This window comes from Nasonia vitripennis, chromosome 5, assembly GCF_009193385.2.
Source record: "Nasonia vitripennis strain AsymCx chromosome 5, Nvit_psr_1.1, whole genome shotgun sequence".
Taxonomy (NCBI): Eukaryota; Metazoa; Arthropoda; class Insecta; order Hymenoptera; family Pteromalidae; genus Nasonia; species Nasonia vitripennis.
In genome coordinates, this window is record NC_045761.1 from 8,719,287 (window position 1) to 8,744,243 (window position 24,957).

Genomic DNA, 24,957 nt, shown 5'->3' on the forward strand with positions numbered 1-24,957 from the left:
ATTCTGCATACGTCGCAAAAACTGATCTATCAGGCGACGGTCTACGCTCTAGTGAAAAATTATAACGCGCAAAAAGAGCAGGCGGAAATTTAATAAGAGAAGCTACTGCGATTCATCCTCTCTCTCCCCGCGGAAATTCCTTCGCAGAGTACGCAGGCCGATCTCGATGCGGCGTTAAAAAGTTTCAAAAAGTTCGCCAAGCGCGACTGGTTAATTAAAGCCGAGGAGAGAAAAAAGAAAAGAAAAGCGCAAAACTGCAGCGAGATAAACGGTATGAAATTCCAGGATTTTCATACTATACGCACACGCCAGTAGGGAAATTAATTAAAGGGAAATAGCTCGAGAATTTCTCGATCTTCGTGTGCATGTGTATATAGCTATGCGCACACTTCGCTAATTTACGCTTGCTACCGTAGCAGGCGGATTTAAACCGACGTATTATACGCGCGGCTTGAATTTGAACGAATCTTCTATTTCTCTCTTACATGACTCAGGCTGTCGGAACGTTTAATTTACAGACATGCCTGTGGTACCTCATCTTCTTTGTCGGGCATGAACGAGGGCTCGAAGCTCTATAAAGTGTGTGTATATTCATATTGATTTTTTTCTCCTCGTCACATTTAAATTTGAATGGGTATTCAGCGACGGATAATGAAGGCGCGGGAATGTTTCGCGCTTCTATTTTAGGGAGGCGGTTCGTACGAACGAGTGTGTTTTCACCACTAGTTCGTTACCAGGAGAGAATTTTCACATACTTTATTAGTAAAATAGTGTACTCACGAAGTTACAGCGGCAACAAACCGCGATAAAAGTACGACGACGCCGGGAAAGCTCTTACCTGAAACAAAGAAAAGAACAAAACGTCACAACTTTGAGCTTTGAAGAGCGCAAATCAGGTTGCCTACTCTGAAAACATCGCGAACATTTGATTGCCTACCGCAGAGGAGTCTCACGGTGGAAGACGCGCTAATTCGCGTAACGAACTCGTCCAAAAGAGATACAGCGAGACTCCAGCCGCGCAAATCCGTTTTCCCTTCAGAGCAAGTTTGACAAGCGCGTAACGAAGCTTAAAGAACGACGAGAAGCCAGTAGCAGCACAAACAACTTAGAGCGCGTCGTTACTCGCGATGCCGCATGAATTTCGCGAGGGGGTTGTTTGCAGGAGAGAAAAGGGGTTAAGGAGTAGAGTATAGGGTAATATAGAGCTCGAGTAGTTGAAATCCATTAAAGGAGAAGTGCGTACGCGAGGTTATGTAGTGCTTTCTCGGTTGTTGTTCTTTTAGGGGGTGCCGCAACAACCCCTTTTTTATCGGATGATGTACTCTGACCGCAGGCCCTCTCGGAGCCGGGGAAAACGACGCTTTTCCATTTGCATATCGAGCGGCAGATTCAAATTCCTTTTTCTCCGGCGAAATGGGTTTTACACCGTAAAAAAATTTTTTGTAAAATTACTATTATGAGCATAGTAAATGAATCAGACCTATGCTCAGCACAGTTAAATCACTAGACTAGTACCGATTTTACAACTGTAGTAGTAAAATCGCAAACAGTCTAGTAATTTTACGACGACTCTATTTTCTTCTTTAGAGGTTACCAGCGCGGTAGTAAAATTAATATCGTAAAGGCGAAATCGCAATTAAAATAGCAAATTTACCACATTTTCAAAATTTTTATATATAAAAATAAAAAATCAAGTAACTAATTAATTTACTCGGAGAATAATATAATAATAATATACAGGGATAATTTATTTGAACATTTATTTGTATTATTCTTGCAGTAATAAAAACAATATTGTTCTTAACAGAATCTATACATTAATATTTAAATATATAAGTGTAATGACACATAACATTACATTAAGAAAGTGAATAAGTTATTAATAATATTAAGATCATATCTCTTTACTTAACCTAACACTTTTTGAAGGAGGAAATTTTTAAAATTTTTATATCCTGATTAACATTTCGCACAACAAAATTGCATCATGCAAATTAAGTTACTGAGATAATTTTTTAACAAATGACTCTTTTATTCGACTGTAAACGCAAATAAGTTATGCACGATCTCCCGTTCTCTCGTTGAAGTAAAACGGTTATAAATTTTCAAAATGGCGACGATGGCGTCCCATGCGTAAGTAGTTGTAAATTCACTATATCATATCTAATTTTACAAGACTGGTTGTAATTTCACAAAATTCCGCACTCACAATGAAACTTTGACCAGTTGTAAAATTACTACCGTCATGCTAGTAAACGAATACGACCTATGCTGGAGATAGCTATTTTACTACCAGGTAGTAAAATTGCTAGGGAAATATTTTAATTTACTAGATTTTGTATTTTTACAATTTTGAGAGTAGTGAAATTGTCTTACTCAAGATCAAAAAGTGGTTGTAATTTTAATACCACGTTGTATTTTTATAAACCATTTTTTACAGTGTACATACTCGCCTAAAGAGAGAATGTGTGCATGAATATTGACGGAAATCGACGAGCAAAGCTTGGGCTACGCTCGCGCCTGGTTTCGCTCTCGATGGTTTCGTACGATTATTCGGCATTAGAAGAGTATTATCAATTCCAAAAATGCAAGAAGGAGTAGAAAGCATCTCTTCGATCCTTCCGCCCTCTATCCATAGGCCTGCATCTGCGTAAAAGGTTTTTCCCGCGCGCCTTTCCTCCGGACGATAAGTTAACTTGTCAACGTCCAGGACGGAAGAAAGGCATTTTTTGTTGTATACAGCGTCGACTCCCCCTTGGGCGAAATCGATACGTGAAATTTGAGGTCGCGACGCGGCGTCTGTCTCCATACATATAGGTATCCGGTGCTGCTGCTGCATGGAATCTCGTTCTCGCGTATTAAGTCCGCGACGAGGCGGCGCCAACGACAAAGGCTTTTAGGGGCGAGTTTTTCGACCTCCCGCCGCGTCTTCCCTCCTTCTATTCTTCTTCCTCTTCATCGACGCCGGCTGCTTTTTCCTCGGCCTAAATTGAAACGCCGCCGCTGCAACTTTCATTTCCGGTCTATGCGCTAGCCTTGTCGTAAATCAAAAGGGCATAGCAACGAAGTTTGTTTAAGCGTAGGCGATAGGAGCGAGAAAGGGTTGACCGAGAAAAAAATCGCGAGGAATCCAAAGCTACATCCATCTTGCTACCCTCCGTGCGACAAGTCGCCGCGAGAAAAAAGAACTACCCGAGAGAGGAGGAGGCGAAGTGGAAAAAAAGTAGTTGGAAAATCGCTGGCTGGCGCTACAGGCTTTCTTGCGTCCTCCGACACAGCCGCCATCATCGCGAGAGAGAGAGAGAGAGAGAGAGAGAGAGAGAGAGAGAGAGAGAGAGAGAGAGAGAGAGAGAGAGAGAGAGAGAGCGGGAAGAGTCTAATTGGAACCGATAACCGGGCAAAACGGAAATTAATGGTCCGTTGCGCTGCGAGGGATGCTGTGTATACTCTCGAAGCTTTTGGAATAAAATATGACTGATGCCGATCGTGGGCGTCGCTGCTGCTGCTTTTTTTTTCGTTCGTCCGACGTCGTCCTCGTTGTGATCGCATGACTGTGACATCGTTTTCAGCGATACGATACAAGAGAGATGCGCGGACGTCGTTTATTTTCATTATTATTTTTCGCCCGTCTGATTTTTGGATGCGTAATCGCGTAATAGTCGCCGCGAGGGAATACACGAGAATTAATGATCTCGCGCCGTTATATCAAATTAATTCGACAGTGATGTAGTCACTTTTCGAATATAGGCGCATATGAAATATCGATGTGGGGAATATTATATCGAAAGCTTGATTTTATAATGCCGTAAGCGGTGTGTGCTTCGAGCCGATAAGACGCGGATATTTGCGTTTTTATAGGCCTAAATTTTTAGCCAGCGGCCCTTTACACAGCCTGTGTGTACGTGAAGTCGAAGAGGGGCGAAGTCACCCCGGCCGAATTCGCTGCTATCCGTCCGTATAATGCGAATCTGCATAAACGTTTTTTCGCTATTTACCAGAGCTTTCACCGGCTCCTCTGAAGTATAAATTCATCCTCGGGCTAACTTACATTCGAATGTAAAAATATTCCAAGGTTCGATCCCGATATACTGGCACATAATCGCATCAATCATCCCCTCGTAATCCTTTGTTCCCCGAAAAACACGTCGGTAAAAATTACACCTCGTAAACAATCAACGCGATACATCAGCTGCAGCACAAAAAGCAGTCGTCAACAACCGCGAAGCTTTTATCCCCCAAGAAGGCATCATCAGCTCGGAAAAAAAGAACGACGAACCAGCCCTTCGTAATGGCGGAGTTCTCGGAAAGGAAGCGGAGAAGACTACTGCAAAGTGGCGTCATCGTGTACGTATACAACAAAGAGCCGCGGCCGAACAAAGTTGAGCTGTTGCGAGGGCTGCTGCTGCGAGTGATGATGACTAATGTGCGCTTGAGCAATTTACATCTCCCTCTCTCGGTTGTATGTACACGTGGTAGAGAGGCCGAAGCTTGCGAGAAACGCGCAGGAATAGAGGATGCGATGTTGTATGCGAAATTGCCTGTTGTACGTGTTTCTTTTGGCGCGAGCGAGAGAAACAAATCTCGACACTCAATATTGGCCCAAAGTGACGTGCGCGCATGGGTATGTATGTTCATGTTTCCTTCGGGGAGAATTTCGCCGCGGAATTGTTTAGCTCGTTTTTCACGAGATTTCCCGGCTGCTTGATGGCTCGTCGTGAGTTTGCCATGTGTATGGAATAAATTTCGGGAATATAAGCTTTTAATTTTCTAGGTATACGAAATCTCACAAATATTAAGGGATATTCGGCTGTCACGGAAATATGACAATTCGATCGCGTACAACACACGCGATAGACAGAAAGAGAGAAGCTTAATAATCCTCGAGAGGGGACGTCAGCGGCACTCGTTCGCCTACTCCGACGCACAAAAATATTAATAAGGGGAGTTTGACGCAAACCTGCCCTTCCTGCATACTTTTTATCAACATCCTCAAAAATAACAGCGCAAAATACTTCATGGAAATTCACATCACAGGCGTTAAAAGCATATTCGGCGAGCCTGCACTCGCTCGACACTCTAGTCATCGCTTCGACATTATCGCGCGCGCGGGGCCGACGTCGTTCCGCGCACCTGCTTGGCAAAACGCGTCGGCTGTACTATGTAGGGTCGGGGGATTAATTAGGGGATAGAACTACGCCGCAGGCGCCCAGTGTGCTGCTCGTCGACGCGTCGGCGGTAGCGAGTGTGACAAAAATATACGTGTATGCATACACGTATAGATAATGCCGGTGGCGGGCTCGTTAACGAGCTGAGCTAGTTTTGTATGGTCGGAAAAAAGTGTAAGCGATTACGCATTCAGGAAGTGTCGATTAGCATTTTACAAGCGAGATGGAAAGTCGTCTTGGCCAATTAGCGAGGCTGATGCGACGGAGTTTCTAATTGAACGGTATCGATTAGTTCTGCGTTCTTTTAAACGATCCGTAGTGAAAGTGTATGTAAAGTTTTAGCTTTTCTTTCTCGGAACAACGAGAAAATAGGGGGTGCCTCCCGCGGGAGGGAATGACTGATGGAATTACACCCCGGGCACTTCCGTCTTCCTCATCTTTCTCCGCGGCAATTCTGGGAATCACTTATACCCTCTTTCTCTCCCTCTCCCGAGATAAATCGTACACTCATGCAAATACCTCGAGCGATACGTCAAGGCCGTCGCTCCGTCCAGACTCTCCATTAGGCTGACCCGATTCGTCCCTGTTCTCCTTGTTATCCTCGGATTATTGCCTTTTTCTCCACTCGACGCTCTATACGCTGTAGGCCGTGCGCTAATGGTATCGGATGTCAAACGTAGACGTTAATTGGATACGCGCGAGTTTAGCGGATCCCGTCTTTTAAGCCTCTTATTCATTGTGTACCGATACGCGTACACTATACATCCCGCGAATGTTTCAACCGTGTATATGAAGCAAACTGTCACGATTGTGTGTGGGAGTAGGAAAGAAAATTTCGACGTACACGATGAAGACATAAATATCTCCGATAATCTGAAAATGATTCCGGTGAAGTATGCTGCACGAAGCCACGAAACACAGAAGCTCTTTAATTTCCCGCCGTGTGTATACAATACACAGTCTTTCCCACAGGAGCGAGTCCTCCCACGTAATGTCGTGTTAGAAGACCATCAGTGAAAAGCAATTTGACATTTCCGCGGCGTCAACGGCAGACTCGAGAGAAAAAAATCACTTTTCAATGCCACCCGACACAATGACGATTATTACTATATATATACAGGAGGCCTACGGATTTCCTTCCCGGATGTCGCTCTACTCCCCTTTTCCTCGAGGTATACACTTGTGATATACATATACAGTCGCAGCTCTCTCTCGCGTGATTTGCATTACACCACCGCAGCGGCGTTCGAACGCCGAGTTGTTTTCCACGACGGAGACACGCGTGTAATTACCAGGACGCTAATGTCCTCAGACACCTAATCTGTGAGCATGCAGCTGCGTGTCTGCGGTCAATTCGGCCGACGACTCGTTCTTATATGTTAATGAGGCCGCGTATTATGCTTTTCGGGGGATTAATCGTAATGGCTGCACCGACTGCGTCGGAGTTGTTTATCGCGTCTTGTGTACATATGTAAGCTAGAACGTTGCACGACATGTTTTTTTTTTAATAAGGCCACTTCACCCTACGTAGTGGGCAAGAGAAATAGGATCATCTCTTATTTCGGCGACGAGACGGCGCGCCATCGCATCGAGACCAAAATTGTCTCGGACGACTGCTTCCTGGTTATCCCATGTGTGTATACATAATACGGACATCCTTATATAGCGCTTGGACATATAAAAGGGTGCATATTCACAGCGTAACCCGTTTTACTGGATTTTCCGTCATGAGAGTCGGCCGTTCAACTCTAGGCCGAGAAAAGCGAGTTACACTCGAGACACCCACACTCCCCGAAAACGTCAGCGATATTCGTAATAATGGAAAACAATAACAATAAGACGGGAGCACCTCTTGCTCATTTCCGAAGAATCTCGCTGCGTATAGCCCTCGGCCTAAATGTCTTCGGTCTCCGTGAGAGCCAATGGCCACTTACGTGATGCATGAAATGTTACGACTGTGGATATACCGGCAGCACTAAAAGAGATTTCGGCTTTCCGATTAGCCGTATATACATTTATGCGCAGGGATTAGAGCGTTATCTAACCATGATTTAATTTTCTTCCAATGATCAGTTCAAAGGTTCAAAAATAGGCTTAGGACATAGAAAATTGTTGACAGATACAAAGCATATAGAGAGCCCATAAGGCCAGTCAAAAACTGTTTTGTTTTGCTCGTGTGTTATAAACGATGAAACTGATTCCGCATGCTCGCACACCGTCGCTCCGTCTCCATCTACTTATATACTAGGTCAACGACTATACCCAGCAGCCAGCCCTCGAAGGAATTTGGAATCCAGGCAGTATATATCTCGGAAAAAGGAAAATATATACGCATTCCCTCTGGCTGATCACGTAGAAATTTCCAGCAGATTTCTCATACGGATATTTTCCTCTGTCCCTTTCGATCTATATATACTGCTGTCGAGTGGAATTTTTCCGCTGAAATCATAGAAAAGTCGAAGGAAGAACGAGTCGATGAAACGCATTTTCCGAAAGACGTCGAGTCCTCGCTATTCGTCGATGATGAATTTTATTGTGTGTCCTCGAGCGGAAGCGGAAAATAAGTCGTCAAAATCTGGGTCAGCGGGGAGTGCCTTGAGAAAAAATAAAATATAAATAGTGATCGGCTCGACTGGGAATTCTCTTTCTTTCTTCTCTAAAAGTTGCCATTTCAATGTAACAATTTATTAACATAGAGTTTCAGCAATTATGCTATTACTCTTTCAACAATATCCGAACTTGATAAAGTGACTTTCGACGGTAAAATCAACAGCCAAATAGAACGATTACCATGTCTCCTTTAGACTACGATGAAATCATCTTCATCACAGATATACTGATCGATACGAACGTTTCACTCGCGCGATATAGATCAGACATCAGCGTATCATAGGAAGCGCGAGAAATTCATCGACAAAGAAAAATTTGTTGTCCAGCCTATAAATCACACACAGCACAGTATAGTATCGAAAAAGGAGGGCAGCAAGAGAGAGAAAAAGGAGGCTCGACTATACACTGCCCGCAGGATCTCGAAGAGGGTTCGTGGGGCGCCATTCAATTAACTTTATCTGCGGGGCGACACGTCCTCCCCTTTTTTTTCCCTCCAGGCCCCGCGTTTTCTTCACGTGAATTACCGCGTGCGGCTGTAGGCTCGGGAGCGTGAACGGTTATGTTCCTTATCGGCCGCCAGGATCCATGGGAGAGAGAGAGAAAGAGAGAGAGAAGAGAAGGAGCTGCGCCGCTGGGAAGCTCGCGGGAGTTATCGGCTGCGCTTCTGCTGGGGCTGTAGCACTACTGCGACTGGTTGTACTAGGAAAATTATTTCGAGTGTGCGAACGCACTGTTGCGGTATTCCTGCGGTGGATTAGTGAATGGCAGAGTAAACATTTTTTTTTCAAAAATCCTTAAAAACAGACCACAAAAGTAAAAATTCTGAATGCAACGCGCCGAATAATCCTCGCTATTGATATTCAAACAATCTCTTTTTCACATGCAAATCCGCTCTTTTTTTTTCATCTCCCGATGAAAAATAAATGATTTCTTGCATTCGCAGGGCCACAAATCACGGGGAGGCGCACTCTCATGTTTATTTTATCTACATACCTCTCTCTCTCTCTCTCTCTCTCTCTCTCTCTCTCTCTCCTGGAGTATACATCATAAATAAAAATTCGATTTCGAATTTATGGGGGTGCAGGCACTGTTATAATATTACGAGGCATTGGCGAGAGGATAGCGATTTAAAATTCGGTATTTTTATTATATCCAACGACTGCGCGCGCAAAGCCACCTCTATACACACACAGGCACCGCAAGAGAGTAAACGAAAAAGGAGGACTCGAGATTTCTACGAGGAGCTTGAGGTTTCTTTCCTGCGGTTTTTACGCGGTAAGCAAAGCGGGCGATAAAAATAAAGGGTCGCGCAGTGCGGCTTCTCTGAGAGACTCTGTCGCGGGGACGCGAGCTTAATACACAGAGGCGCGGCTTTCCAAGCCAAAAATGTACATATAATAAGGACGATTTGGCGGAGGGAGGGGCGAAATAGAAAATTCATTTCCCACTCGCGCGAAGCAACAATAAAGCCGCACGCGCGCGAGGGAGAGGAGAGTCGGAATGGAAAGTTCGAAGAAGATACACGCACACATAGGCAGAGGAGAAAAAAATGCAGACTGAAAAGACGAGGAAAAGTGCCGGATCCGGTATACTTTCCCTTCGGGCGAGGATCTCACTTCGGGGGTGAAAAAAAACGGCTTAGCGCTAAGGCGATTCTCGTTGCTTCTTTCCCACCCCCTCGGCTGCTTCATCTTCTTTATACATTATGTGCCTTCGTGATCGCCTGTATATATAGTGTATACTTTATATACACACGTATACACAAGGACGCTTGGGTTAATGGAACGCACTGCCACAAAGTGCGGGAAGTCGGGGTCGTTACCGATCAGAAATGGACCGAGAGAGCCCAAAGGCGCTCACTCGATGACTACGAATCAAGTTGACGAGCGACGTGAAATAGAACGTTGATAAGCGCAGAGATTCGCTAAACCGGTCGGCATCCGGTATATTTCGAAGGGACAGAAGCTCGCTTCGAATGTTTATTATATCGCTGACGATGCGCCGCTTTTCTGCAGCGAAAAGAGAGAACTGAGGGATTATGGACGAGAAGGGGTTACACGATGAGCTGCGAATATATAAGGGGTCGAGGGGGCCGCGTCTTTCCATCCGCTTTCGCGTCCGCATGAATATTTATCGCCGCGCGCGAGAGAGGAAAAAAGCCGCGGAACGTAATTACTTTATATTCGCGAAGGCTCGACGCGCGAATTTTTTCGAGCAGTCCTTTTATTGCCCGGTGTGTATTATGGTTTCGGAGATGAAACGTTAATTAAACGTGCTTTCTATTCGTATAATTTTTATTCCCGACGCATTCGTGGTTTTTATACGCGGCAAATCGCTGACAATCAATAAGGCCGAGAATAAAGAGTAGGTACATAACCCGAGCAATTTCATTCAGGCGGCATACGCTCGATCCTTTTTACGCGACGACGACGCGGAGGCGAATCGCAGATAAGCGTAAATCAGGGAGAAATCGCAAACTCCGGCATTTTTCCATTCCGCGGAGATATATCCCGCTGGTTTTTCGGTTGAAATAAAAGGGACCGGCGGCTCGGCTCTTGTTTTTGTCGTATATGGTATACTTTATAGGCTTGCAAGCGCGCGCAGGGCCGAGAGAGAAACGTCAGGAGCAGAGGTGTATATCCCCTTACATACATCATCCTTCAGCAGTAGGTTCGTCGACCCTCCTTGAAGGTCAGGTCTCAGGAGCAGCAACTTATAGAGCGTATAACGTATATACGTATGAAGCGAACCCTCGGGGAAGAATCGCGGGGAAATTTCACCTTCGCCGACAGATTCCGGAAATTACGGAAAACTCGCTGGCAGCTCATCCTCTCTATATCCTTCTGCTGATGCCGGAGAGACACTATACCTCTTGGATCTCTTTTTCTTCTTGCTGGTTATGATTCTTGATGTTACTCGGGGAAATCATGTACTCGAATGTCGGAGATCGAGGGAATTATTAAAGAACATATGCTTAAAATTGTAAATCGGCATATTGTTGTTTGAATTATTACTATAGGGAAAAAGAATAGCGAACAGTTTTGTGGGAGCTGGAAATGGAATATAACCATACGTGCATATCGCGTGGGAAAGATAACAGTATAAAGTAAGCGGAGGCTCAGAAAAGCAGGAGTAAGAAAAGAGGCAGAATGCGAGAGGGAAATACGCGCGATTACAACAAGCGGCGGTGGTTCTTGAGCGAAGCGGAATCTGCTTAACATGGGATATACGTTATCTGATACGAATAGCTGCTACTTGGCGACGAGTCTACTGCGTAAAAGCGCTATTACTTATTCTTTTTATATTTCCGCGCAAAATCTTCCGTATACGAGAGTAGGTATACATCAAGGATATAACGTTAGGCGAACCGGTGAAATAGAGACGCTTGTATTATAAGGAAATTAAGATGCTATTCTACTGCGAGTATAATAAGGCATTAGAGAGAAAGAGACGCAAATATCTCACCTTGTTTGCTTGACGCTGTAGCTTCGTAATCGTGGCACGATCTCGTTGCGCGGCGAGTCTCTCGGCATGCAAAACTTGCTCCAGTTCCTGGATTCGTATTTCCAAACTCTCCTGCAACAGAGAAACAGAATCCTTTTTCAAATCATCAGTATAAACAGAGCTTGATTACAACAACAAGCAGGAGCTTTCTTAGCCGAGAGTCGAATCAAAGCCTCGATTACGCTAATCGGAACGATAAATTCGACGAGGTTCGCTCTCTTCAAGCCAATTAGCGAGCAAACACAATTGCCGCGGGCTCGCTTGAGAATTCGTTAGAGTCGCCGCCCGTAATCCTGCAGTCCGCGTGCGCGCGCGCAAGCTCTCTCCGTATAAAGCTTTGAGTAAGAGTCACAGGAGTACACGGACTGTTATACAGGCAGTGGAGAGGATAGTCAGGTCCCATCGGCCGGAGGGGCCCTTTAATTCGATTCGCCGCTGCGCACGACTCTCTCCAATCGAATTTCCATCCGCGAATGCGTGAAATACGGTCAACACGGCCGCTGTCCCTCGGCGACGAGCCCTCTTGGCTTCTCACGAGCGATTTCATTGTGCGCGCGACGAATAATTCTCCGTGCCTTATATAACCGAGTTTGCGCCACGGCGCAGGTGCTGATTGCTGATTGTCGCACTTTCAAGGAACAGCCCTTTCTCTTTTTTTGATTTTTCTCAAAAAGCGAATAAAAAGCACTGAGTAACGCCGACGTCCAACAGCGCTGTCCTCTCTCTCTCTCTCTCTCTCTCTCTCTCTCTCTCTCTCTCTCTTTCTCATTCGGAAGATGAAATTTTCATCGGCACTTTACGAGAGCCGGACCTGAGGGGATATTGGAGTCGTAGCCAGCGGCCACAACGCGATAATTTCGCAGAGACGTAAAATATCGAGAACCCGACTGCCCTGACCGACAGTATTAGCGCAATCCATTAGACACGCGGTGCCCACGCGGTATATACATATATACACCTATAGGGAAACGACAAAGCAGCAGTGCTGGTTGCGCGCGATATACAGCGTGAGGGCAGGAGCTGATTCGTATGCCGGGTCACGTACTCGCAATTCACCCTTTCTCCGCGCTCTGGAAACCACGTTTCACCGCGAACCGCGTGTGCCGTCGTCCCCCTGTGCCGAGCCTAACCGTGCCGTTTTCGAGCCGCCCTCCTTTCTTCGCCGCGCGCTGCTTTCCCTCTCAGCGCGTTCTATGTTTTCAACGGCAGCTATATACCGCCGCGTCTTTTTTGAATAGCTGAACGCGAGCGGAGTCGCGTTTCCGGATTGTTTGGCAGCTTCGGCTCCGAGGGAATTAATTATCGAAGCGCCTGCTGATTAGGAATTTTTGAATTACGCGCGCTTTTTCAATCGTTCGCTTCGTTGCCTTGTTAGGCGGTATACAGAGGGATGAAGCTCGGGCACGAGTCGCGTGCGGCTATTGTTTGTCAGGGTCGTGCGGCCAGACGGTGTATTATCCGCAGGAGAAACTTGCGGCTACGGAGGGTTATAGATTCAGCCGAGGCGCAAGTCTTGGCTTTCAACGCCCCGGGCACGTGAATTATGCGCTCTCTGTGCACACTGCTGCTGCTGTATTGAGGCGGCACAAAGCGCATCTCGCTTTGAACTGGGATTATTGTCCACATACCAAGGCCGAGCGCAGAAAACTGTCAACGTTCTCCCTCTAGAAGCAAAAACCTCGAAACGTAAACACAGCTAGCGGTAGAAGCACACAAGCTTGCAAGTTAGCTCAAGCTTGCGCGCGAAACATGACGGGCGGCTGAGTTAGCAGGGGGGAGAGTTCGGCGATATTTACTGGTTTAAGCCGTACGGCCGGGGGTATAATAGCGCGAGAGTAAGAAGGGCCGCTTTAGCGCGTTAGAGTGCGAACGCGCAAGCACATATCCATGCGCGGGTGTATAAAGGGTGGAAGCTGCCGCGTGTGCTTGCAGACGGCCGGCTCTAGGCCTCGGGGCCGAAAGGGCTCGTGAAATTAGTACGGGGACGTTTGGGACGTCGTTTAGCGTACGCTACTACACTCCTCGAGCGAGATGAGCCCTCTCTATATGCAGAGATTCCGTTAAATTGCAAACGTCCATTTTGCGCGCGAGAACAAAGACGCCGTGCGCGAAAGTCCGGAGTTTGGACCGACGGACCTGACCGAGGAATTTGATTAGATTCTACGGCAGCAGAGGGAATTAGCGGTGTTTGAGTTGCTCGTGGTTATTTATAAACACTACGGCTTGGACGGTGATTCTTGCGTGGGATTTAACATTCGTAGCGAATGGTTAAAAATTGAACGGCTGAGTATAACAAAATTTTGGAAAAGGAATAAGACAGAGGGGACGGGAAGCGATCGAGGGTGAAACGGAGTAGAGAAGAAGAAGGTATCTCTCTCCGCGAGAGAGAAGATTCTCGGGTGTCTCGAAGATTTGTCGCTCTGGCCTAATTAGGAGACCGACTTAATATCCGGAAAGCGCGTACAGGGAGCCTTCGAATGTCCCTTTGGCCATTAACCCTTTCCTGCGAGGCTCCCTCTTCTCGACTTGATTATCTCGACGATATGTTAAACTTTTAGCAGCAGCCCTCTCTCCCTCGTCGCCTCTCAAATCTGCGGGAATATACATACACACATAGCTAGCCCTTTGTTTTCAACAAAAATAATAAAAAATTACGAACGCTTCGTTAAATTTTAGCGGCGCCGTTGAAAGCCCTTTGTTGCTAATCGTACCCCGGCGAACAAAATTACAACGGGACGAATCGCCGCAGAACACTGCGCTAAAAAACAAAACAGCCGCAAAAGGCCGCGTTGAAAAAAGGGGCGAGCTTGCGCGAGGCCTTTTAAAAGCGAGAGAGCCGCGCGGAATAATCGTTTTTCACTTTGGCCGAGAATACAGAAGAATTAAAAGGAGGGTCAGAGAATTATTCCTCGCTTCCGCGTTTTCGCGCGAGGGACGACCGTGAAAAACATAACGGAGGGACGGGAGAGGGAGTGGAGAAAAAAAACAGGAATAAAATTTTTAAACGAAACGCTCGGCCGACGAAGCGAGCGACGGTATAATGCCGCTAAAGAGCTTTTCGTCTGTGCCGTGCGGTGGGTGTATGTGCGTGTATGAAAACGTTAATCAACGTATTAATCCTCTCTTTGTGGAGCTTTCGAGCGGGTGTGTGTAGAGCTTTTAGCGTCGAACCTTTGCGGCCAATTTATAAAAGCATATATATAACGCGCGGCTTGATCTTTTCTTTTTGATACGCCACTGCGCTGGCTGATATTCGATGCATGACAGTGACGAGGAATCGATGTGGTATCGGGCTTTTCACTCGCCCCAGAGGCTCATTAGAATAATAAAGAGTTTGGAAAAAAATTGCTAGGGTCCCATTGTTCGCGCGTTTTATATTGCAGTTTAATGACTTCATCTCGCTCGTAATTGACAGCACCTTAGAAAGAGTCAAGCTCGACCGAATACATCCCAGTAAGTTCCTCGAGCTTGCAGCCAAGTCGGCTGCTGCTGCTCCGCTGCAATGTCAACGCGATAGACGCCCGCGTATACCTATGTTCGCGAGCTTCCACAATAACCGTAAACTTGACGGCGCGCTTAGTCCTGTACTAACAAATTACAGCTCGAGCAGTCACGGCTCCCTGCAATGACACACTCCTCTGTCGATTTACCGCTGAATTTACATCCTGCGGCGAGCTTTTCCGCCGAGAAAATAAACGCACAGCGGACAGACACTGCGTGTAACGCGTAAAGCTTCTTTTTACATCGAGACAGCGCGGTAATCTCTCTTGGTCTTCAAACTTGCGTTGCTGCGACGGCAAAAAAGCTCAAAGAGCGCGCGACGCGGAAAAGTTTGCGCGCGAAGCTTCATGCGTTTATGAATTCAACCGGCGACGCGTGTTCTTTTTACCTCCTCTTCTCTCTGCTCGCTGCCGCTGCTGTATTCGACTTTTTACACTTTTATTATGTCTGTCGACGACGCGACGCCCGCAAGCTCGAGAGATTTCGCTCGCGCAAGCTTTACTCGCTGCTGCTGCAGTCGTGCTTTAATCATCGCACCGCAAGTCTTTCGAGATTTACTTCGCGCTGTAATTTATTATTATAATGGAAGGTAATAACCTTGCAAAGAGAACATTTCACTTATCCAATACACCGAATCCACTAGGGTCACGTTCACCGCATACCTAAACCAATCTAGCCAAATCCTCCGCGCAAATTGACATTTAAGCCAATGCCACGAGCGCGCGCCTAATTGATTAATCATAAAGCCGCCGATTCGTCCAATAATAATCCTAATCCTCCGGTGTAACTCATTGACTAACGTCGACCCCCCTCGCGTCATATTCCCACAAGCGGCAAAAACGTCCTTATCTCCCAAAGGGATACGAGTAGGCGTTCCAGGCACGTAGGTGTACGTTACGTGCGTGCCATCTGAAATGCTACGCAGAGCTACAGCCATATAGGCGTATACACTCTCTCCCTGACCAGAACTGCAGACACGTATCACACCTGCACAGCTCTTGAGGGCAATCGACATTCCCGCGCGCGACTGTATGCGCTCGAGAGAGGAGGTACTGCTTTGATACTCGGATATTGCCGTAATCGTGAGTTGTTACGTGTTTGGCGCGGCTATACAGAGTGTACAGTGTGGATTGGCGATTTTAGTTTTCGATATTTTTTTTTCTCATTCGCTGTTATATGGTGGAAATGGGATTTAAATCTAGAGAAAGCGATCGAGTTTCTGCGGTTTTAGTTTCGCAGCGTAAATTTGGGAAACGCTCGGCTGGGAACTGAGTAAACGAGAGAGAATTGTAAAAACTATTCGCGCGAGAATTAAGCGGGATATTTCAGTTCTTTTTTTGTTCGACGAATTTTTTGACGGATTTAGCGATACGTAGAGAATTCAATCGTACGGTGCAGGGGAATTGTGAAATAGATTTTTTTTTAAATCAAGAAAGGTATAAACGTGATTTACGATGGACGTGTAATTACTCTCTAGATAGTGTATCAACTTTTTTTTTATTCCCGAGCATGTTTCGCGAGTCAATATCAATTATAGACGCGTAAGTATATTGGCTCATTAACGAACTTCGCTCGCGACTTATAGACCGGCCGAGTGTGTGTACGTGCTATATCAGCGCAAACTACTCGCGTGAAACCCGTATTTACATACAAGCGCGCCTGTCTACAAGCCGCCATAATTTTTTCCAATTCCAAGTAAACCCGAACCGAAAAATCCCAGCCCATAAAAACACGCGCTTATTCAACCCGTTGCCCAAGAGAGCAGAGCTTAGATAACCGTATTATATGCACCAGCGCAGATCGCAGCAGTTAAACAATAATTCACTCGCCTAAGCGTGTAAGAAAAACCCCTTAAATTAAAATCTTAATCTCGACTCGCCGGTGTCCATTACGCTGTGTGTGTGTCTCCATCTCTCTCTCTCTAAGCTTCATTTACATGCATATTGGGTCGAGCCACAGCGAGAAGTGCGTGCGGTGCATATAGAAAGTACACACACACACACTATCTCTGATTTAAATGCCTTTTTGCCCGGCTGACACGCTCCAGATAAGCGCGTATACGCAGCGGTCTCGAGAACCTCGTGTGTGTGTATTTCGAATACCGTAAAGCTCACTAGAACTCACTCGAGAGAGAGAGAGAGAGAGAGAGAGAGAGAGAGAGAGAGAAAGAGGGTCTTAAGTGTCTCGACAAATCCGACGCGTTAATTCGAAAGCGAAAGTGGAGAGGATGATGCTTCTGCCGAGAGCTTTCGGAGCGTTCGAAAAAAGATCGGACGCGAGGACGACGGTATAAAGCGGATTCCGAGTGAGTGAGAGAGAGAGAGAGAGAGAGAGAGAGAGAGAGAGAGAGAGAGAGAGAGAGCGCGATCGTTACACCCTTTTTCGGAGGTGCGGCTGTAGCAGTGCGCGTTAAATTACGGGTTTAGGAGCTGTGAGAGAGAGTGTTTACGTGTTCTTTGCCGAGGAGGAGGGGAGGACCCGGTCGGAAAATTGTCAAGTGGAATCGGACCTCTGAGTGCTGAATTAAAGTTAATGCCGATCGTACGTTCGGATTATTCTCGGGACGGTGTACTTTGGAAAAGCGTTTTTGAGGAATATTCTTTCTTTTTTTCTCTCGTTTAAGCTTAGCCGCACAGTTTATAAAATAAAAGTATAGTCATCAACTTTACTGCATAGCTCATACTTTACACCTCGTCGACGACATTACAACAAAAGCCAATTCCAGCGATCCACTCGCGGAACAAAGCTTCCTCCAACTTCCCGAAGCGACAAAGTAAAACAACGCACGGCACGTTCCGAGAGTCATACACACGCGTAGTTTTCAATCGACGAGTGCGGCGCATTCCGGAGAGCAAAGCTCAGCGTCGAGTAAATTGGTCCAATTAGCCGTCTCTCTGGAGTCGCGAGGAAAAACGCGCCGCTTTTCCGCGCGGAAATTCCCTACTCTACGAGAGAGGGAGCCGAGTATAAAGCTCGCTCGCTCGTGCGTGAGATTCACACGAGCGGATCCGTATATATCGAGAGGAATCTCATTTCACGAGCTCGCTCAAGGGTTTGGATTTCAAGGACCTTCGTGTCTCTTTCTCTGTACTCTGAAACTGAAGCCCGCGCGCGACTCTTTTCTCCTCTCCCGAGCGCACTTTTTGCGAAATTACAGAGGGTGATATGCGCCTTTGTGTTGGCTGCTTTAGCGCGATTTTTCATCTTCGAGTCTTTTTTTTTTGAAGGAGTCGTATTGGCCTCTTTTTTGATGGATGAGAGGAAGATGTGAGCCGGAGTGGAGTGGTCGAGCTTTTTAGGGATTCGGATAGGAATTTGAAAATTCATAACGGGCCATAATTGCACCGGCGCGGCGGTGAGCAAACGTTTGTTTTTCATCGGCGCCGATCAAATTTACCCCTGATGTGGTCTTTAGATGAGTTTTTAATTAATTTCAGCATATATAGTCGGCGTTAATTGCGGAAATCCTTGTGTGCCATAACTGTGATTTTGTTTGAACGCGACGATTACGCGTTCGATTGTTCAATTTTCTGCGCATAGAAAATAAAAAAAAAATTACAAACCCCCGATAAATCAGTTCAGCCGTGCACGGATAACAAAGTCGCTCTCTCGCGGCTCGTATAAAATATTACAAAGCTCACGCATACACCGCACGCCGGAGTAAATGTTTCAAGGAGGAAAGTCAAGAGGTTGCGGAACTTTCGCACAGGGCGAAAGGGGTCGTCGCGTCGAAGACGTCGCCGTCGTCCGTATAATCTCGTCTGCTAAGCCGCTCTTGGATATCTCTCGCGTATCAGGGAGGGCTTCAGAGGCGAATTTTATTCGGGAATCACGAGAGGCATCGAGCGCACACTTCGCCGGCTAAGAAACTTATAGCCCCCTTTTGCTCTCGTGTAGCGATTTGAAATATTAGTGCGACGACGAAGCCTCTCCGCTGCAGCTTTCGGAAATTCGAGAGGCTTATGTACGCACGTGCTGTATTTTCTCGGGAATTTCATAATCGAGCGACGTGGCGTTCTAATATTGTGTTCTTATTATCGAAAAAAGCGTGTGGTGTAAATAATTACTCGAAAATTTCGCAGAAACGACTCCGACCTTTTCCACCTTCCATGCGAATCGTCGCATGATTTACGCGGCAATATAGTATAACGCTTCCTTCTTTCTCCCTTTCTCTCTTAGGCTTTGATTTATCCGTACACTTTCGCCGCGTGCAGACTGGAGGCTTGCCAGACATAGAGAGAAGGAAGGTCCATCTCGCCGGAAATCACGGCCGTAATTCAGTGTGTGTGCCCGGCACTTTCCCTTTCGCGCGCGCTCCGGCTTTCTGCATTTGCGTGCGCGGTGAAAAATGAAAAGCGGGGCCGAGAAATTTGTCGGACCTTGCGGACGCTCGACGACTGCTAGCCTGCGGACGATAAGGCGCGGCGAGGACCGGCCGGTTCTTATCGCTCTGCGTGTGGTTTTGGGTTGTGATTTCTCATTTGGGAGTCGGCTATAGCGTGGGGCGTTGAAGTTTGTTGGAAAATTTTAATTTGTTCGAAATCTAGTACGTATATGCCTAACCGATACCGTCATAATCATCGACAACAAAGCTCGTAAAGACGAGCAAAGGATTAAACTTTCCCAAACGCGCGTCGTTCCCACAGCTATATCCACATATTAGCATCCTTCAGTCCCGAGAAAATTTGCGCACAGTTCAGCAAGTTCAAGCTCACTATGCGAAATTGATTTCGCTCTGCTTAAAGCTCCCGGTGAGGTGAAGTGAAAAGGAAAGTCTGCGACAAAAAAAGAAGACAGCGATCGGCAAATGAAAAAGACGGACGAGCAGAGCGGCAAAAAAAAGGAGAAGACGAGTCGACGTCACCAGAGAGGAGAGGAGAAAGTGAAGGAACCCCCGGTTCGATATATAGGCGTCGTCGTCAGCCTTGGAGACATTTTAATTTACGTCCCCTCGATCGCATCAAATTCCATTTCGCTCAGCAGCAGCAGCGCTCGCGTGGAGCTATCGGATTCATATTGTCATAATCTCGAGGCCGGAACGGCTTGATAAGGCCTGCGAGGAATGACGATAATTAAATGATACTAATCGGGTTTTGATGCTATTTTTTTCGGCGGGACGAGCTTGCGCGAATTTAAAAGAGCGAGCTGAATCTTATTACACCCGACGCCTTGGGTGGTAGAACTACGCGCGCGTGTGTATATCGCGTCGAGCTAATTGAATTTTTTTTTCACGCTGTGCACTTTCTCATAACACTATATACATCGTCGATATAATGAATTTACATGTAAATTCGCCTTGTTATCCCTGGATAGACCATCAGACAAAAGCCATCGATTCTGCTTATACACGCGTCAGCTACACCGACCGAAATCACTGTCAGCTGCACGCACACCCGAAACAGTTTCCTATATTCGCTTCTGCGCAAAAAATCCGAAGACCGATGAGTTGATTGGTCGCGAAAAAAGCGTCGTCGGAGGCCAATCACCGCGACGACCTTGAAATCACTCTATATAGAATTTGTTATACAAGCGAGATTGGAAAAGACGGCACTTCATTACGGCGCATTCAGCGACTCTCGAGAGTACTTTCTTATTACACGAGGCTAGAGCTGTGCGCGCGACTGAGGCCGGCGCGGCTTGAAGGGAGAGATTAAGAAAGCTCGTTAAGGGCCTGTAACTGGCTTGTATATACAGAGCGAAGAGAGAGATTAGACGGAAAGATACGCGCGTTCAGCTCATTACCTTTTCGATTTCCCGCGTATACGAACACAAAGGATGTTCCTTCTATTCGTTTGTATTCCCCGCATTGGGATCAGCGGTCCTTTGTCGTCGCGGCTTGTCCATACACACATAGGAACTACCGCCTGCGAAGGAAGAAGAGAGAGCGAGAGCTTGCAGAGACGGTTCCGCCGCACAGCCATTAGCCGTGTCAATATTTACACGTTCCCCGTATTATTTCTGCCCCAGAAAGTGGTAACCGTGTCGCGGCGGCGCTGGATATACCCGTAAGTGCTTGTCAAACAACACACATCGGAATTCCGCGCGCGTGCGCAAGCTCCGTGCGAGATTCGCGCTTTCCGTCTTTCTTTCTTTCCACAAGTAAAATGCGAGACGATGCACGTACGCCGATCGAAACAGCCGCGTCGAATCGCGAGACGTGTCCGTCATCTTTCGAAATAATTACACAGCAATCGAGGGAGCTTTTACGTCTCGCGGCGCGCGCGCATAAAAACGCCGGAAATTTATCGCCCGAGACGACGCGCTGCTGACAATACATCGCCGAGCGGCGCTTTATAACGTAGTGTGCGCGAGCATTCGACGTTTTAAGTTACGATCGCGTCGCGCCGTTTACGAGAGAGAGAGAGAGAGAGAGGGGCCTCTCTCTTTCTCTTTCTCTCGAGGAGATTTTCTTTACGACGATTTCGTACTCTTCGGAGCAGCGGCGGCTCGTGAAAATAAAAGGAGAGAACTATTCGGCGTTCCTCTTTAACGTTCGCTATCGTAAAACCCCCGTTTCGGAAGAGAGTGCTACATAGGACTGCCGGACCCGCGAGGAAAAATCCGGATATCGCGAGATTAGGACGATATCGCACGTGGCTTTTAGAATTTACGAGCTTTTTGGGATATCGTTGCATTAGTGCATCGCTCGCTTTTGCCTTCGATTATCGCGCGTGTTTCGTCGCTTTCGGATTTTTAGAATAAAACAGGAGACCCCTTCGGAATTTTTTTATATGAGCGGCGGGCGTGTGTATAGGAGAGCGAAAAAGGAGACAAAGGCGCAGCTTCGAGAGCTTCGGCTTTAAGCTCGGGAGAACAATGAGAGCTTGCGCGCGCGGGAAAGCCGGCACTTCGACGACGACTCTTTGCGAGGAGGGAAAGCGCTGTTTTAGCAAGTGAGCCGGGGATGGAATTATTACGGGAATAATATGCGCGTATTCGATGGATTCTTCTTCTTCGGCTATAAGTAGTACGAGTCGGGTGTAGCGGCACGCGGTTCTATTCCTAGAACAAAAACAGTCTATAAAAAAAAGAAACACAAGATAGTTTACGGGCGCAACATCATTATTCACGAATTCAAATCGGCAGATGGAGCCATTAACACTCAACGAGATTGCCACTAAAAAATTTACGAGTCGCGGAGTGCGTTTTTTTTTTTCAGCGAAAGCACGGCATAAAATCCCTATAAAGCAGCGTCGAGCCTTTTTTTCGTCGCACCCTCGTATACACGCGATCGAGTAAAAAAAATCATCAAAGAGCATGGGATTTCAGTATACATCCGTTGACGGACGTTCAAAGATTTTGGGCCGATCAACGCGCGGGCAAAATTGAAATTTCAGTCTTATTGTTCCGCGGATGGCTTCTGCGCGTGATGGATGCTTTTCGCTGATACTCGGGGCGTTTATCGAGCGAGTAGGCGCGCCTCATTATGGAACTTTCTTCGAGCGTTATAATGGCTTCGATTCATGGGTACTTAGTACAGACGCGTATAGATATAACGATATCGATTATACGGCTTCGTTGTGCTTTAATCGAGGATATTTATTGGCCGCGACGAGACTTCCGAGATACTGAGCTTTGTGAGTGGTTCGAGGAATGGAATATATCGAATTTAATGGTTTGTTATTTACTTCGTTAGAATCGACCGATCCTGGCTTCCTCAAACGGTTTGAAATAAACCTGCTACACGCGCGCAGCTACATTTTCGAATGTGGCATATCCGCGATACAAAACCTGCGCTCCGCCGAAGCATCCGAGCGCCTATTCGCAGAAAAGAGATAACTCGCCGGGCCGTAAACGTCAAGACGCTAAAGATAATATCACAATCAGCGTAAACCAGCTGAAATTGAAATCCGGCACCCCGCGCGGTATCTGCAATGTAATCCCGGCGGCTCATAAATAAAGCCGACCGAGAGAGACGCGGAGAGAGAGAGAGACTGAGTGTCCATTGGGCCGCGCGCGCGCAGGAATCGGCAGCTCGCTAATTACAAATTACAAGCATTATACCCCATTGCTCAAGTGATTAGCCTCCGATATCTGCTATCCCCAGAAGCGTCGGTACATTACGGACATACGCGCGCACACATTAAAGGCAGCGGCGTCTTGCTGCACAGAGTGTATTATATGCGTGTACAGAGCGAGCGAGAGGGATATAGTGACGAGTCGAAGGTTTGACGAGGGTTTGCCTAACAAGCCGCCTACTCCGCGCTAGTGCCGCCATCACCTCTTGTGTATCGGCTTACCATAGCCATTGATTTTGCGGCGACGGCGCAGAGGGAGGAGAGAGAGAGAGAGAGAGAGAGAGAGAGAGAGAGAGAGAGAGAGAGAGAGAGAGAGCATAGACGCCAGACTTTACTCGGGGAGGGTCAGCTTGGGATGCTGTTCTGCCCGGCGGCAGCCATATACGCGGTGCATCTCTCTCTCCCTCACGCTTAATTGCGAACCGAGGATGATTTCCCTCTGTACTCGCTGCGTTGTGTGTTTAAATAAGAGATGATATTCGCTCGGTCGGGATGGATGCCGAACGATCAATTGCGCTGATTACGCCGATACAGCCCAGAGGAATAAGTTTCGGTCTATCGATGCACACGTCTTGTAAATCACGCTGATGAATAAAAGAAATAAAAACACACGCTTAGGTCCTATTTCACGACGAAACAATATCAGAGGACACTGAGACAGGGTCGCGTTCTTCAAGCCAACGAGACAATAACTAATAAAAAAGCTCGCGTTCATTTGCATGAAGGTCGACATAATGCCGACGTACTATACGCCTCGCGGTCCGGCTGTGTAATTCAACTCTCCATAAAATATTTTTACGCGCATTACGTGCTCGGATGTTAATGTCCGCGCGACAACCCTTTCAGTCGCCGCACACCGGAAGTCCAGCCTGACGCTGTCGACGTAATTTCACGTCGAGCGGGACTCGTGGAAAAGTATAGAGGGTGCAAGAGAGAGATTTTCACGCTCCGCGGACTTGGAGTAGCCGATTATGAATCACCGATTCGTGTATAATCAGCCGAAGCCCTCGGCCGGAAAGCTACAGTCATCCTCGGCTGCGCCTCGTGGGACGGAAGCTGACGCTCCGCGCGTTCCGAGAACCGGCTTTTTTATGGCTTGGCGATGTGCATTTATTTTGGAACGGCGAACTTGTTGGCTTGTAACGCGATGGAATATTACGTCGTGATGCGATGGATTCGCGGAATCAATCCTTCGCCCCCCCCCCCCGTATACAGCTCAAACACCATAGATTAAAAAAAAGCTCGACTCGCACAATCCGACTATGTCGAGCGGGAAATTCCAGTGAGTCGTCCATCAGCCACCGATGCCCCCATCGGATTCTGGGGTTGTTGTACGACTGCACACCCTCGTCCCCAAGAACAAGACGCCGATGCTGTGCACACTTCGACCAACACTCCGCAGATCGATTCGTTATATTATCCCCGACAATAATCGCTCCTACCCGCGTGTATTAGTCAAAGCAACGCGCGGATTAACTCCGTCATCGATCAAGATCGGACATCAGAAATCATCGAGATTCTCGTTATACCAGAAAAGTCGAGGATCTCTCTAATCGCAGAGATACCCGGGAAGCTTGATAGATGAGGATGAGTTGAGGGAAAGTCCTGGCGGTGCAGTGTTCGTGGCGACTTTTGCGGTTTTTTAAATTCCATATGCGCAGAGGTCTCTACCGTGAATCCGCATCTTTTTTCCGTCGAAAGTGCCATACGCTTTCACGGCTCTATTGTGGCGCAATCAGCGGACGCGACTGCGGATGAAGGGCTGCACATGCGCTTGAAGGACGATGATGAAGGCCTTTTTCTACGGACGTGTGAGAGCCTGGGTTTACAGCGCACCGAAATGGGCTCTCAAGAGCAAACACGCATCGGTCGCATTGTTTTTCGTACCTGGTACACGAGATCAGCGAGCGACGACTATCTCTCTCTACTGCTGCTTTAATTTATCTAAGTACACCTCGCAAAGCTTTAATCTCGAGATCGAAGATACCGTATCACGAGCCAATCGAGGCGGAAGGGTTGCTAGCTCCGAAAGGAGGTTTCCCATTACAATGGATGAGAGAGCATAATAAAAGAAACCTGCTCTCCGCCCATAAGCTACTCTCCCTCTCCATACCTCTACCTCCACCTGAGGTTCTATTCCGCAGAAACAGCGAAGATGT

The 24,957-nt window shown here is 47.0% G+C and overlaps 1 protein-coding gene across 4 annotated transcripts in view; it reads right to left on the reverse strand.

Annotated features, from left to right (window-relative positions):
- The window catches only part of LOC100678286, a 161,613-nt gene that overhangs the window by 38,378 nt on the left and 98,278 nt on the right, over window positions 1-24,957 (reverse strand). For all 4 annotated transcript variants that reach the window (XM_016989459.3, XM_008218625.4, XM_016989461.3 and 1 more), the window contains exon 5: window positions 11,241-11,351. In XM_016989459.3, the coding sequence (XP_016844948.1) occupies window positions 11,241-11,351 (111 nt within the window). The remainder of the gene's footprint in view (window positions 1-11,240; window positions 11,352-24,957) is intronic.